The sequence below is a fragment of the Sphaeramia orbicularis genome, chromosome 12, assembly GCF_902148855.1.
Source record: "Sphaeramia orbicularis chromosome 12, fSphaOr1.1, whole genome shotgun sequence".
Classification (NCBI taxonomy): domain Eukaryota; kingdom Metazoa; phylum Chordata; class Actinopteri; order Kurtiformes; family Apogonidae; genus Sphaeramia; species Sphaeramia orbicularis.
In genome coordinates this window covers 51,216,144-51,232,177 of record NC_043968.1, presented here as the reverse complement: position 1 = coordinate 51,232,177, position 16,034 = coordinate 51,216,144, and the positions used below count along the sequence as shown (strand labels likewise).

At 37.1% G+C, this 16,034-nt stretch overlaps 1 protein-coding gene across 1 annotated transcript; it reads right to left on the bottom strand.

Moving 5' to 3' along the window:
- Nucleotides 1-493: 493 nt before the first annotated feature.
- On the bottom strand, nucleotides 494-13,017 carry cercam (cerebral endothelial cell adhesion molecule). The gene is made up of 12 exons (XM_030150981.1): nucleotides 12,568-13,017; nucleotides 10,821-10,931; nucleotides 9,994-10,111; nucleotides 9,677-9,811; nucleotides 7,331-7,535; nucleotides 6,982-7,101; nucleotides 6,720-6,796; nucleotides 5,988-6,094; nucleotides 4,550-4,682; nucleotides 4,324-4,451; nucleotides 3,770-3,973; nucleotides 494-2,232 (listed from the first exon to the last, which is right to left on the bottom strand). The coding sequence occupies exons 1-12, from the start codon at nucleotides 12,768-12,770 to the stop codon at nucleotides 2,001-2,003; spliced, it is 1,773 nt and encodes a 590-aa protein (XP_030006841.1). The 5' UTR covers nucleotides 12,771-13,017; the 3' UTR covers nucleotides 494-2,000.
- Between the last annotated feature and the right edge of the window lie 3,017 nt (nucleotides 13,018-16,034).

Genomic DNA, 16,034 nt, shown 5'->3' with positions numbered 1-16,034 from the left:
TTACTGTTACTTTGCTGTTCTTGATAAACCTGATCTGCAGTAACATGTTTTAGGGTAAATCAATTGTTAATTGTTAGACTGTAACTTTTAAGTTTTTTTTTTGTTTTAAACAAAAAGCTTTTTTTTCTTTTGCATATTATCTCCATGAAGTGAATAATATCTAGTATTAGAATATGTTAAAATGTGAGAAAACATCAGATTAGCAGCATTAAAAATGTTTTAATTTCATTGTTTCCATATCACTTTATTCTATTGGGTTTTATATACATGTTTTTTTGCTTCAAAAATTAAATGCACAGTGTATCTGAGTGGACATTTTTTCAAACTAGATGAAAAAAAAAAAAAATTGATCACATTGTTGTTGTTTTTTTCATGCCAAAGGAGGAATAAAAACACCCGAGAAAAAAAAAATCTTGACTAAGGTTCTCATAATTCATGCATGTAGAGGTTAGAGAAATCAAACACAAGAGTCAAAATAATTTTTTATTCAACATTTGAAGACAATCTTCTGAACAGTTTCCCTATTTCATTTCATCTGAATATCAATGGTATTGACATTTACGTGCCACAGGCTTTTGACAGAAAAGTAATTGCACTTAATTCCATGTTGCACATGACCTTATGTGACTCAAATACCAACAACATAAAGTCTCAGCAAATAAATTAGGACATAGGCAGCAAAAGAAACACACATATAAAAGATAAAATTACACATGAAATCATACCATTATAAATGCTGAATGGAAGTTAAAATGAAGGACATCAGAATTACAACAGTTGCTTTCATTGCAACAGATGTCAAAATTCCCAGTGATGCACAAAAAAAGTCCTAAAAGTATATGTTCTACTACAACATAAGTGAAACATTCTCTTTTAAAACCACATGAGACACAAAACAGCATATGAAAACAGAAGGCACAATACTTAAGGTGACATTTTGTTTGGAGTATCACACATCTGCTGCTAACAGGACGGGTTCACACTCCATCATACCTGACCAAATATACCATGGTTCACATTGCCCCACTTGTGCAACTGTGTCTAATTAGCGTTAATCTGCAAAACATGCAATTAGAAAATACTGGTGGCAAAGTTAGTAAGATTTTAATTAAGAGTATGTCTCACTTTGGAATGCAAAGGTGAAATAAAGTTGAAATGGATTTGGTGTCAGTCTGAGGGTTAAGTTTAGTGCTTCTCCTATGTTACAGATATCATCTGATGCTACAAATATGACACCAACTATGATGTAGAAGTCAAAATTTGGGTATAAGACATCAACATTAATCTAGTAAGACCTGTGAAGACACTTTATCAAAGCTTATTGTTAAATTGCAAACATTCAATGTGTTAAGGCTACTTAAAAGGAGATGCAACCACTGAAACAGTTTGATACAGTCTCTAGAAAACATGAGGTACTTGAAAACTGTTAATAAAGCAGAGAGAAGTGTCACTTAAGGTTAATTACAGAGTAGACACAGTTACTGGTTTAGCTACAGAGAGAATATTTAGCATGGAAAACGCAGGCTTTTCTCCAACATTATAAACATATAATCATAGAACTCACACACTGTAATCTCACTCATACAATCAAGCAAAAATGCAACAATATCCACCACACAATAAGTACAAAAAAGTAAAAAAAAAAAAAAAAAAAAAGAGAGAGATCGAAGAGGGGATAGTACTGGTGACAAATCAGTTGTGCAAGTTCTTTTGAAAAACTGTGCAGAAAAGGCATCTGGACAAGTAGTAACACACCTGTATTACATGTCTTTACAGGCACAGCCTTAATGAAAACTTTTATGCATACGAACCTCAAATGTCAGCACCACACACTTAACAAACATGCTTTCAAGTCCAGTTTAATTGACACTGAGCATGTCTGAAGGGTGACATGGAGGAGACTGACATAATGTCTGAGAACACTTTCCTTCTCCACATTTGTCTCTCTGACCTTCTTGCCTTTTGACCTCTTGGTTTTCCACCTCAGTGCCCGCTCCGCTCTAGAGTTCATCTCTGTAGGCAGCTGACAGCATCTCTGGTGGCGGAGACCCTTTCAGAGTCTTGTGGGAACCTCTCCAATCGGTGCGTACTGCGTCATCATCCCACAGAGTCGATGTCTCTGTGTCACTCACCCACTCGGGATCCCCAGCGTAGTAACATGGCTGCACCAGGAGGGGGCGTGTACTGAAGGCCTGGAGGTTTCTGTTGGGGAAGTGGGACTTGTAGTCCTCACTGTCAGGAGAGAGCAAACTAGATGTAACTGTAATTTTTATACATTTCTGAATTTTAAACACATTTAGTGTGCTACAATAAAAGACTTTAACTCCTGACAATCACAAGAAAAACACACAGTGAGACGTGCAGACTTGAACTTTCGCCTTAATAGGACAGTTTATCAGACAATAGCTCAGGTGTTTCTGTTTTTAGGCTGCATGTAGACACAACATGTCTCCGTGCAATATTTTCAAGACTAATTTGGAGCACGCTGTTTTTAATGAGAGGTGGAGACCGATTTTAAGAGGCAGCTAAGTCACTTTGTGAATGAAGAGCAACAGCAGGACCAATGTGTGGCGTTCTGCCGCGCATTCTTAGCAAACTAGTCAAGCATATCAAATTAGAATCAAAGAGGTGAGTGAGAGAGAGAAAGTGGGCTGGCCTAAAGCCCGTTTTCCACACATGATGGAGCACACAGACGCTGCCAAGCCTTCTGGTCTGCAGACCCTTTGGTCCAAGGTGCATTTCATCTCTTTTTAGTCAGAGACTTACATGTATCTCATTTTCTCTGTAAGATCATCATTTCTGCATGTAGAAAACAAAACTGGCTCATTATCTCCGCCAAGGAGGTTATGTTTTTGCCGGCGCTGGGTTGTCTGTCTGTTTGTTTCTTTGTCTGTCTGTCTGTCTGTCTGTCCGTGTGCAAGACAACTCAAAAAGTTATGGATGGATTTGGATGAAAATTTCAGGAAATGTTGATACTGGCACAAGGAGCAAATGATTAAATTTTGTTGGTGATCGGGGGGGCACTGATCTGCCTTGGCGGAGGTCTGCGCTCTCCAAGTGCTTTTCTAGTTTCAAAGGTGTCTCCACTATTGCTTGCCAATCACATGTAAAATGAATAAGAATAACACTATAAATACATTTACATCTACAAGTACATGGTGTGAAGGAATTAAGGGATAAAATACAAAAGTAAAAGGAGAGCAGTGGATGTTTCACAGTGAATGGGAGGACCACCTGTAAGACAGATGTTCATATGGTAAACACACATTCAAAAGACAAATGCTGAAACATACACACATCTGAATCCTCTTTGTCAGAAGTACAACTGGCAAACATGCAACAAAAAACTGGCAATCCCTCTGGTCCAAAGTCTGAACATCATAACCAAAAAATGTGAAAGATTACAGATTTCTTTCTCAGATGTGTTCTGTTCCAGCTTAACCAGTGCTACAGCTTTTCAAAGACACTAACAAAAGTAAACCACAGACTTCGCTATAGTTCTTTAATCTAAAAATGCCACAAAAGGAGCCTAAATATATAGCATTTCTGTGTCTACACATTTAGGCAACTATAAGAAGGAACAGTTATGGGATTGCTTTTAGCTTTATGGGTCTGGCAGCAGACAGTGGCTCTAAAGCGGTGAAAAAATACCATATTGTGCAAGTCAATGAATATAAACACAACTGATAACAACCACTGTCACCAAAATATCCACAGAGGATGAAGAAGAAACAGATGAGGTGGATGAAAGCACATTTGAGGTACGTACTTTGGATGCTTGTCGTACATGATGGGGAGGAATTCATCAACAGGAAGCATCTTGGACAGCGGTTCAGCATTGAGAAGTTTTTGGGCTCCTTGCAGCGAAATTGCATAAGACAGAGTCCAGTACGAGTAGTCGGCCACCACCAAGTTCCGAACGTTTTCCACCATCTCCTCATTTCCGGGGTTAACCTGCTTCCTGCCGAGGTATCTGCAGAAACATAAATCCATATTGGAAAAAAGTAAGGAAGACAAAGAGAGAAAGACTGAAATCTGTTGCATTTTGGAAAACTGTCCTGAATACTTGAAAATCATAATGAAAATGGTTTCAATTTGTGGCAAAGGTTTTGTCCAATCTGGTCTTTTTCACTTTAATCAAAACCATTTGCATCCATGTGCTGTAAACACTACACTGACACACAAATACACACATCTAAACTTCTAAACAGGCACAGCCTCACATTCCCCAACACATACAACACAGAAAACATTATCCTAACCTACCTTATTCTTACTGAAACATCAATTCAAATGTTGACTATGATTAGTGTGTCGTCTTACATGATGTCCCAGTCCAGCTCCGCCAGCTCCACCTCCTCCATCAGTCTGAGGAGTCTTCGTTTGAAGTTTGCTTGGAAGCGAACATCGTCCTCAAAGATCAGAGCCTTATCCATCTGCAAGTCCACCATCTGAGGAGAGAGATAACAAACCAGTGTCACTATGAAGTTCACCTGTAAAGTGTGACGGAGAAACCAACCATTCCAGATCTATGTGTATGCTATCTCACCTCCTTCCAGATGTAGTAATGGCTGAGGAAGCAGCCCACCTCTCCTTTGGTCAGAGTACGTCCAGAGAACGGATCATAATAACCTGGCAGCAAGTCCACACCCAAGATCTTAATGTCACTGCTGTTCAGTGCACTGCATGTACACACATAGAAGGAACCAGTGTCGGAAAGCGGTGGAACAGACATATTTATCAAACAAAACATGGGAAACAGGTGGAAACCACAGAACAGTTACATTCTGAAAAACAATAGATTTCTTTTTTACCACTGCATTAGTCAATATCAATTGAAAAGGCATTAATAACTGTCCATAAACCCCTGATTAAAACAAAGCACATAAGTGTATTTATACCATAACAGGCTATACACACAGTGCAGTCTACCTATCATATACAATAAATTGCTTGTTTGGCTAAGTATAATAATAATAATAATAATAATAATAATAATAATAATAATAATAATAATAATAATATTCTTTATTCATGTTCTTTCTGTTTTTCTAATATTTTGTGTCATTTGAAAAGGTACAAGATGCCATTTCTAGTGCAACTTTTATTTTATTTTAAGAAAATTATCTGCAATGCAACAAAATGTACTTCAGACAATATGATATCATGAAATTGCATAAATATACAAGCCACGTGTTATCTGTACACATTATAAGCTTTCCACATGTATGTTCATGCCACGTCAAATACCATACACTGAGGGTTAAGGTTAGGGTTAGGGGTTACAGATATGTGAACTGGAGATCTTGTTGTAAATTGACACGCAATCAAATGGCATTGAATAACATGCAAAAGGATGAAAATGCGTATGTATAGCACACCAAATGCCATAAGAACTGACGTGACATACAACGCAATTTCATGAGATCAGTCTACTTCAGAAAACAAGAGGTATTTTTTTTTACTGCAGAACTGTAAATACACATTATTCTTTGTTATTTATCTACATATATATTTACATTTTTGTTTACTGCCTTTTCAGTGTAACTAGATGTTGAAGAAAATAAGAGTTGAGCAAAAACTGGATCTTTTGTCCTCTTTCATCCTGTGATGAAGAGTGACTCTAGGATCAGTACACTTTAAGCAGCACTAACTACTAACACCAGTAGCACTAGTACTGTTACATATACTAATAATGCACATCATAATAATGTAAAATAATATTGATGTAATCCAGAGCATTTGCAGTAAACTGTTACTCCCTTTGAATTTGTGATCCGAGAGAATTTAATGCCATGTATTCTGTAATTCATTTAGAAATACATTTTAAACGTCCCCTCTACAGCACTGGAGCTGTATTTTCAGAGACAACACCAGTGTACACTGTTCATCATCCTCTGAGCAGTGCTTCCACGAGCTTGTTTGTCTTCACATACAGAGCTTTGCAACATTTACTGGACCAAGTCTTTTCCCAAGAGCATACTCACTTTCCATCCACAGCGTGCACCACCTTCACGTCAATCTCCAACTCGTTCAGAGAAAACAACATCCTGTCTCTGCGGTCAGGACGGCGTTGCAGATTTATGAGATATATCTGGAGAGAGCCGAAGAAATGTAATTGGTATATACTGCAAGTCTGAACTGACATGCCCAAAATGTGGCTACAAGTTCTAAGGATAAGATTCATTTTAATGGACAGACTCCCACAATATACTGAGATGTAGCAACCCTCCATATCAGACCATACACACAGAAGGTCCTGAGTTATAATCTACACTTTATACGCTTTCATTTTATTTCATGAGTGAGAGAAGAGAAAGGGACAAGGAAAGAAAAGAGGTTTAGGGAGATAAGAAAGACCAGGCATGAAGATAAGATTGGAAAGTAATGTTCCTACTCTGCTTTATCTGAGTTATGTCACTGTTCTTAGATTTAGATATTCTTAAGTTATTTTTCATTTAGTATATACACATCTATCCTATCCTTGTCAATTTTGGTGTAATTACCCATTCTTTTTGTTTTATAGCTGTGAATAAAGATGGAAGATTATCTTAGAACTTTCTCCTGTAAATAAAAATGTTAAATATCCTGTTTGTTTTGGCTCAATAAAAGTATTTGATAATCTTAACTGTCCTGTTTAACATGTTATCCCTCCATATAAAAACTTCTATGAACCAAATCACCAAAAAAAAAAAATTTTAAAATCATCTGTTACTCACCTCATCAAAGCCCATGAGGTCTCTTTGTTTGGGAAACACATGGACATGGCGAGACACTTGCATGGGAGGACCATCAACTGTTTTATATGAGAAATGAGATGAGAAAATAACTGAATAAACAAAGCCAAAGTGACAAAGGAGTTTGTTACTTGTTGTCATTTTGTTTCCCTTCTTGCTACCTTAGTATTTTCCATTTGTTTAAATATGAAAAAGTTACATTTTTAAGTACTTATAAAACGGAGTGAATGCAGATTGTACTTACTCATTGACTCCAGATGGACATGAACAAAGTTGAGTCGATCATCTTCCAAGCTGTGGTTAGGTTTTGCTGGTATATTCAGGTAGCCGTAGCGCTCCTTATTACACAAGTACATCTGTATTTCTGATTTGCACCAATGTTCACAACACCCAAAAAGAAATAAGAGAATTAATACGCAGTACTTCAGAATTTAACAGTAATTTAAAGTTTCTGTTCATTTGACCAAAGCCTCAATGCTTTAACCTGCAACTAAGTGTGTATGCATGGCATTAGTGCATTTATTGTTATTCTACGTCTCACTGTGTTTTAATGGATGTGATTCAAATAAAACCACTGACAGGCACAGACAAACCTGTAGCTCGGCAGGAGAAGGCAAACACTATAATGTCATCATACGGCCAGGAGTAGTCCTGGTGGGGAGGGTAGAAGGCCAGTTTCTTCATGCCCTCCTTCCTTAAGTCCAGCAGCACCGTGGAGTGGACCATGGGCACCGGAAAGCAGCCAGTTCTGTGACGGTGGCGGGTGGGGAAATATTCCGCTGTTCGACGATAGTACCCCTAGGAAAAAGATGGAAAGGCATATGAGAATGTCCGGCCAAATTAAGAATACACAGACTCACACAGGCTCATCTTAGACTCTAGACTTGGGACAGCTGTGGCCTAGATGGCTGGAGAGTCGGCTGGAGAGTAGGCTTCTGACTGAAGGGTTGCCGGTTTGATTTCCTGGACTGGCAAAGTTGTTGGCTGGTGTGCCCTTGAGCAAGGTACTTAACCCTCCCATTAGCTCCCTGGGCACCTGATAAGACGAGCCCACTGCTCCTAGTATACAGTGTATGTGATGCATGATCTAATGATGAGTTAAAGGCTGAAGACAAATTTCTGTGTGGTGCATGTTTACGTGTGTGAACCCCTACTGACAAAATAAAGATTCTATTCTATTCTATGCACAATTTGAGTCATCTGTCTCAGCCCCAGCAGGTCCAGATAAGTGACACAGGTCTGTCAGAGGATTTCTCAACTGTAAAAAAGGTTTTCCTCCCCTCCATCACCTTGGCCTCACTCCTGGAGGATTTGTTGGGTTTCCTCTCTATATAGTTTTTTTAAGGCCTAGACATAAATTTGTGATGTACCTTGAGATAATAATGTAACACAGTGGTTTTCAACCTTGGGGTCGGGACCCCACGTGGGGTCACCTGGAATTCAAATGGGGTCGCCTGAAATTTCTAGTAATTGATAGAAAAAAATAAAAAATAAAACAACTTAATTAAAAATATATGGTGAGTTGAGAGAGACAATCCCAATCCATAAAAGACATGACAAACTCTGAAGCTGAAACTGAAGCACTGTGGTACTGTTTATCTTTCAAAAGTTCATTGTGGTCGGTTTCAGATGCTGCAGCTCTTTCATAATTCATAGTTTGAGTTATTGTTTGTTCAGTATTAATTGTCAGTCTTGTAAATCCAAGCTGGACTGACTGTACATATCCTGACCAAGGAAAATAAAATTCTCACTTTGTGCAGTAATCTACACCTGGCTTTTCTGCCTCTGTCCAGATTAATACACATTATATAGACTAAATGTCGTCTAAAATTAATATTTATTTGCAACATAGTATAGCAAACTATTACATGATCAAAAACAAATTCATTTTAGCAAAAAAAATTCTCTGTTTTGAATGTCTGGGGTTGCCAAAAAAGGTTGGGAACCACTGATGTAGCATGAATAGTGCTCTATAAATAAACCTGAATTGAAATGAATTGAAATGAATTGTCACCAGCTTGCCTATCTTGAACTGCAGATCATGTTGGAATGATTGGTTCCCAACACTCAACAAATGTTTACATTGATTCTTAAACTAGATTGTTACATTAAACTATATAAACAACACATTACATAGATCTAAAAATTGCAATATATTGTTTTTCATAGGTAGCTGAAGTGCTGCTTTCATTTTGGTTTAAAAACACAACTTTACGATCACCAGACAGTTTGCGAAGCAAAAGTAATGACATAAGATTACAAGTAAATATAAGACATTACTATATAATTATTACAATACGGTGCTCAGGTTTTAAGATTAAACATATAAAAATAGAATTAAAAGAGATGTAGGATGAGTAGTCATATGATATTATCTTTCAGAGTGAAATCACTGAGGATATGAAGAAGTTTGTATCTGTTGGTTTTGATTAGCAGGTATTGGTATCAAAAACCCAAAGGCAATCTCTGAAACTCTGGGTGCCGGATCGACATGATGGATTCCACTTTGTTTAAGAAATGTTTAATATACAACTCTGTGGATCTTCTCTGTCAGTGCAGTTTTTGTCGAAGACTGATTCATGGATAACACATAAAAGAAAGAGTAAAAACAGACTGAATAAAAGACCACCTATGATTGTCAACCTCAAACTTACAGTCTTAAACATCCTGACAACTTAGGGAAAAATAACTGTTTAACATTGTAATATAAACCAGACCATCATAAAATAGGATTTGAGATAGTTTGGAGTTAGCATTTGTTCCTGGCTTCTGCACTCTGCATAAAGAATCACAACGCTAGACATTTATTTCCACTTTGCTCATGTGTCAAACTCTTAAGCAATAGCAGATTTTTCCACAACAGCCTTTTTTTTTTTTTCCAAAATGTAACCCTCTATTACATGGTGAATAATACATTCATAGTGTGACATGTTGCTCACCTGTGGAGTTATGCCACACCAGTAGTTGGAATAAGCTCCTGCAGAGTCTAGCATGGGTGCAATGACGGACTTGTTCTCTGCTATTAGCAAGTTAAGAGTGTCTGGGTTGGTGATGATGTTGTCTGTGTCAGAATACTGAAAGAAACACACAGAAGCAGCAGGAAAAAAAGACATGAACATTGTAAGAATCATTGTCAAGACATTTCTACAGATTCAATAAAGGCAGCAAACTAGGGACAAACTTTATCCAATAAATCTGTGAATGGACAGACATGACTGCTACACTGCTGCCACAGGACAGATTATTTAATATTTACCAAGATGTAGTCAGCCCAGCGTTTCCTGGCAAAGTTCAGTGCTGCCTGTTTCAGTTTCATCACATACTCATATCTGCTGTTGGGCCAGTGTTTAGGGCCCATCTCTCCAGGATAAAATCTGAAAACAGACCACACATAATATTCTGGGACACTGATTTGCCATTTTCTCATGATTTGCAACCAAAATACATTTAAATTCAAAACTACTTTATCAAACCACTTCTCTTAAGTAAGTACCAAGTTCAAAAAGATATTAACAGTTAGTATTTATTCTACTAAAATATGTTTTGGCACTAAAAATAGGTTAATATGGCATTTTAAGTAATTGTTTAATAATTTCTAGAAGTCCAGATTTAACACAAACCACGCAGATAGGCACATTTTAGTGACCCACTAAAGAGTCGACTTTCTGTACTAACACCTGTGTCTTTTCATCCATGTTTCCACTCAGATTTAAGTGCACTACGCAAACAGGCTGAGACGCGTGGCATCATTCCTGATGCTACCAAAGCAAAGGTAATTTTTCTCCCTCAGGTAATTTACAGCTTCCACTGTGACTGATGTATGAACTACAGACTCAGACGCATAGTGTATATGCAAGAGTTAATTACAATTTCAGTGCGTATGACAAAAAGGCACAATGCTACAAGTGTGTTAGTTTATTTTGTGAATGACAGGATACTTCTGGGAACTCTTGGGTGTCATTCAGATCTTTTGTTCCTTGTCTTTTTGCGTTTTATTTTTGCAAAATGGACACGCGTCTCCTTAAATCATTACTTATTCTTTGCCAGGTCAGTACTTTGTGGCTGGAAAAAATGTGGACTTACGTGGGCTGATCCATTGGTCTCCATTCAACATAATGGTAAAACTTCTGCATGACGGTAAGCCACTCTTTCAGGATGGCTGTGGTGTTGTCTGTGTTGTGGTCTGTGGCTGCCCTGAGGAGCACAGAAAGAAAATAGATTACAAAATAGACTGCAGAGGAAGCGACTTGTTAGATGTTTCACCTGATGGGTTTATGAGCAACTCTAAATTCCATTTTCTGTTCTTGGTTGCAGCTGCATATTTTACCACTTAGATGTTTAAAGATTTTTGATCAAGTAATGTTATGTATCATGGCAAAGACAGAAGTGCAGCCTGTAGAAAAATGACTGAAAAGCATATAGTATAAATGGCCAAAAAAAAGTACTGTGGACCCTTTGAAATTCCCTAGTTTTCTACATGAACTGGTCCCAAGCACAGACAAACACAATATTCTTAACCTAATATGACACAATTAGAATATTTAACATCTTCATTAACACATACATACAGTCACGGAAAAAATTATTAGTCCACCCCTTGTTTTCTTCAGTTTCTTGTTCATTTTAATGCCTGGTACAAATAAAGGTACATTTGTTTGGACAAATATAATAATAACAACAAAAAATAACTCATAAGAGTTTAATTTAAGAGCTGATATCTAGCTATTTTCCATGTTTTCTTGATAATAACCAAAATCACTTCAGTTCTTACATCAATGTCCGTGGCATTGTACTGCCAAAAACAGTGCTTTCAGGCATTCCGTGTTTTCTTTTCTGTCTGTTTTAGTCACATGATACACACAGGAGTTAATACTCGATTGCATCACCATTGTTTTCGATGACTTTTGATGGTCTAATATTTTTTTATGCGACTGTAGATGCAGATCAGATCACATTTTAAGACCGATTCATGCACTAAAGTGAATTTTACATACTTTTTTCAAATGCATTAGAGAACGTACTCATAGCTCCCACTCTTGTTGGAAAATGTAGCACCACATGTAGAATTTCAATGCCACTACATCAGTACTCATCATCCAAAAACAGTGCTTTTAGGCATTCCATGTTTTCTTTTCTGTCTGTTTTAGTCACATGGCACACACAGGAGTTAACACTTGATTGTATAACCATTGTTTTTGATGACTTTTGATGGTCTAATAATTTTTTGTCTGCGACTGTAGATGCAGATCAGATCACATTTTAAGACCGATTCATGCACCAAACTGAATTTTACATACTTTTTTTCTGCCAATGCAAAACAAATGCATTAGAGAACATACTCATAGCTCCCACTCTTGTTGGAAAATGTTGCACATGTAGAATTTCAGTGGCACTACATCAGTATTCAGCAGCTGTACAGATGTGATGATGAACACCACTGCAACTTGGTTACAATTAAACTTCCACTTACAGCCAGTTGTATTAGAATACTTTTTTTTTTTTGAAGATCATTGACTTTTGAGCACATAAAGCTTATGAAAGCACACAGCAGGGGCATCTATTTCCACTGCCAAGAAGTGTAATCAATAGAAAGGAATCCTGGTTGAGACAAAGTCAGATCATGCAGCAGGCACCCAAACCCACAGAAGGCAGTGAATGTGTCGGAGTGAAAGGACCCTGAAAAGCGCAGGGGGAACAGGGGAGGGGGTAGGACACTGCCTTCACAGACTCATTTAAATGCCATTGACCTTTTGAACGGCTCCTAAAGTCGGATCAAAAGCAGAGCCCTGTCAGTGCATGCAGTCCACAGTGTCCACGCAGGGAAACCCACCACACAGAGATGCGATCTTTGGGGTAGTTGAGTCTCTCCAGTGCGCCAAGGTAGTACGGCAGGGAATGAGCAGCGTTCCGGGCTATGATCGCGATAACCACCGTAGGAGGCTGCATTTTCGACTCCTCCGGGTACTTTTCCTCCGAGAAGTAACAGCGAGCCCTGAAAACAAAGGCTCCTAAAACTAGAAGGCGAAGTAACATGGTAGAGGCTGAGAGGACGCAGATCCACGGCGCGCCCGAACAACACGTATCCGCTGTACGCGTCAGCACTCACAGGAAAAAAAAGGGCTTTCCCAAATGTTCAACCCCCCAATTTAATGTACAAGCCGGCTCGCTTTTTCCAAGAACAAATCCAAACTCGGTAGGAGAGAGGATTCAGTTACAACTTCCGCCTCAGGCTCATGGAAACAGGAGAAGTTACAGCCGATGTTTGTAGTTTGGATGAAGGCCTGATGTGCCGTGAACGCACCACTTCTCAGTTAAATCTCTGGGGTAAAAATGTCACATCCTCCAGGCTGAAGATATGACGTTTAGAAGACAACACCCAGACATGAATGATACTGTTTGCCCGCAGAAAACATCTAATTTATTTCTTTTGCACATAAAGTTACCAGTTGGAATCAGTTCATCTAGTTCTTCCACAGTGAATACTTACAATATACTGCAAAGTTAAAAGCCTCAAAATGAAGTAGTATTTAGCTTATATTAAATTGAGTACTTTATACACTTTATCTTGGATGAACCTGGTTTCTAAGCTGCTGTGAAAACATGAAGTTGAAGTATAATCTCAGTGATTGTTTGTTCTGGCAGCAGTTTCACACATTGACCAGCAGAGGGAAGATTTGATCCAAGAGAGGGATCTGAGGAGCTCCATCCATATCAGAGGCATTTATTGTGTTTTAACTTATCAGAGTTAAAGCTTCATACATGGCAGAAGCAGCAGTTTACTGATCTGTTGAAAAAAGTAATGACTGTATGTATATACAAGTATAAAATTAAAATATTAATATATATGAATAATATTTTCTCTAGCTCATTGTACCTTTACATTATATCCTTCTGAGCAGCAAATTAACCAAAACTTTGTATTATATTTGGGTGCTTCGATGAAACTGGTCCCTAAAAACAGGACATAGGGGCTAAAAATTCAAACCAGATGTAGATTAATGTTATGAAGCAAGTTTGGAAGCACTTTGGGTCTATTTTAAAAATAAATATTTACTGAGATAAAAGAGAGACTATTTTTGAGATAAAACACATTTTATATTATTTTACATTATATTTAATACAAAAATCTACATGTAACACAGTCAAAAGGACACAAAAATTATGCGCTGCTATTTTTTTTTTAATATCTCTTTATTCTCTCACAGGTATATTTTGGGAATTTAACGAATTATGCAAGGCACAGTGTTTCACAAAAATGACCACTGTTGCAAAATTATTCACAGTTTATATGTGTTTAACTGGGCAGGTTCTGCATATAACACAAGTGGACATGATGGGTTATATACAGAACCTGGAATGAGACTACCAATTCATGAAAAACCTGCATATCTGGGTTAGAAAAACCACTAGGATTGTTAAATTTAACACAGTGTCTTCATTTCTAGCGCTACATAAGACCATTTCAAGCCATGAGGTCCAGATAAAATGCACTGACACCTAGGTAGCTTTTCCTGTCCCAATTTTAGTCCTATTTTTGGCCCCAATATTTTATTAAAAATTCATTAATTTTGGGATGGCTCAGAGCAAGAGTATACTTTTTTTTTTTTTTTTTTTTTTTTACAGTAATCTGAAGTCATCATTAGATACATCCTGGGAGGAAAAATGTCCAAATTTCTCTTTTACTATTGGGTCTAAAAAAGTTGGCAAAGTGCTAGGTATCAAAATGAACCCAGTTTCATAGAAGCACCCATTTAGAAAAGACAACAGTGGGTGGAGGTAGCTAAGTAATTCACAGAACTATTGTTTATGAAATGTAAATCAGTTATGAAAATAAGCTGCAACACCTATACATACATACATACAATCTTGCAGTATTTATATTTGACTACATATATCTGCTCAAGTAACTCTTTAAAAGAGATGCAGTTGCTGCTTTTACTCAACTATATTTAGTTGACAGCTTTACTTTTAATGTGCAGACAAAGGTAGTGCATAACCAAAATACCTGCTACCAGTTTCTTATGCAGCACATTTATATTTGATTAGCTATAACTTGTGTCTTTAGTTGTATTTTTAAACATTTTTAAGGAAAAGAGGAGGAAGGAAAAGCAACAAGAACATACAGACAATCAAAAGGAATAAAAGCAGTTAAATAAGAATAAAACAGGAGTCATTAAAGATGACCATGTGTAGACCAGTTAATCAGAAGTAAAATATTTAACATTATCATTAAAAATGTCCTCAACTAAATTATTCTTTTAGACTATAGGATTAGAGCATTTACTGAGTGCATTCTTTCTCTACTACTGGTTGAACTTACAGTATTGGAAGTACTGCACCATCTGAACAGCCCTTCAACATTACCTGTTGATATTCTGTTCTTGGAGTATTAAATGCTTCTACATCACTTTTCATCATCAGATGCTGCGAATGTTGCTTGTCACTGAAACATTGTGTTTCTGTTGTCATCAGTGTACAGTTGTGGAAAAAATTATTAGACCATCAAAAATCATCAAAAGCAATGGTTATGCAATCAAGTACTAACTCCTGTGTGTATCGTGTGACTAAAACAGACAGACAAGAAAACATGGAATGCCTAAAAGCACTGTTTTTGACAGTACAATGTCATAGCTCTTGATGTAAGAACTGAAGTGATTTTGGTTATTATCAAGAAAACATGGAAAATGGATAGATATCAGCTTTTAAATTAACCTCTTATGAGCTATTTTTGTTGTTATCATTGTATTTGTCCAAACAAATGTACATTTAGTTGTACCAGGTATTAAAATGAACAAGAAATTGAAGAAAACAAGGGTGGTCCAATAATTTTTTCTGCAACTGTATAAATAGCTTTTTTATTTAGTACATTTGGAAATAACAGATTTCATACATCTTTTATCAGATATTTGCATTCTATAAAGCCTGATGGCTCTACAAGTCACAATTAGGATAAATGTCTACTTTTTAACTATGTGTTCACAAATATTTTCCAAAGGTATGGGTTGAGAAAAGCTTTTTTTCATGTATAATTCACAAAAGACCTGGTAAAGCGAATGGTAAATGAGCAGGGGGGATTTATAACTGTGTAGTCTCTTAGAGTAAAGGTTAAGTGATGGGCTTAAGATAAACACAGGAGGCTTTACCAGGAAGAGAAGTGCGATTAGACTGATGTTTAGTCTAATATTCATCACCATGTTAAGAACCAAAACTGAGCCATAGATGTAGAAAGTACTTTAAGATCTGTTAGGAGTGTTATCAGTTGAAATTGTCCTCAGTGAACAATTTGTATTTAGAGGA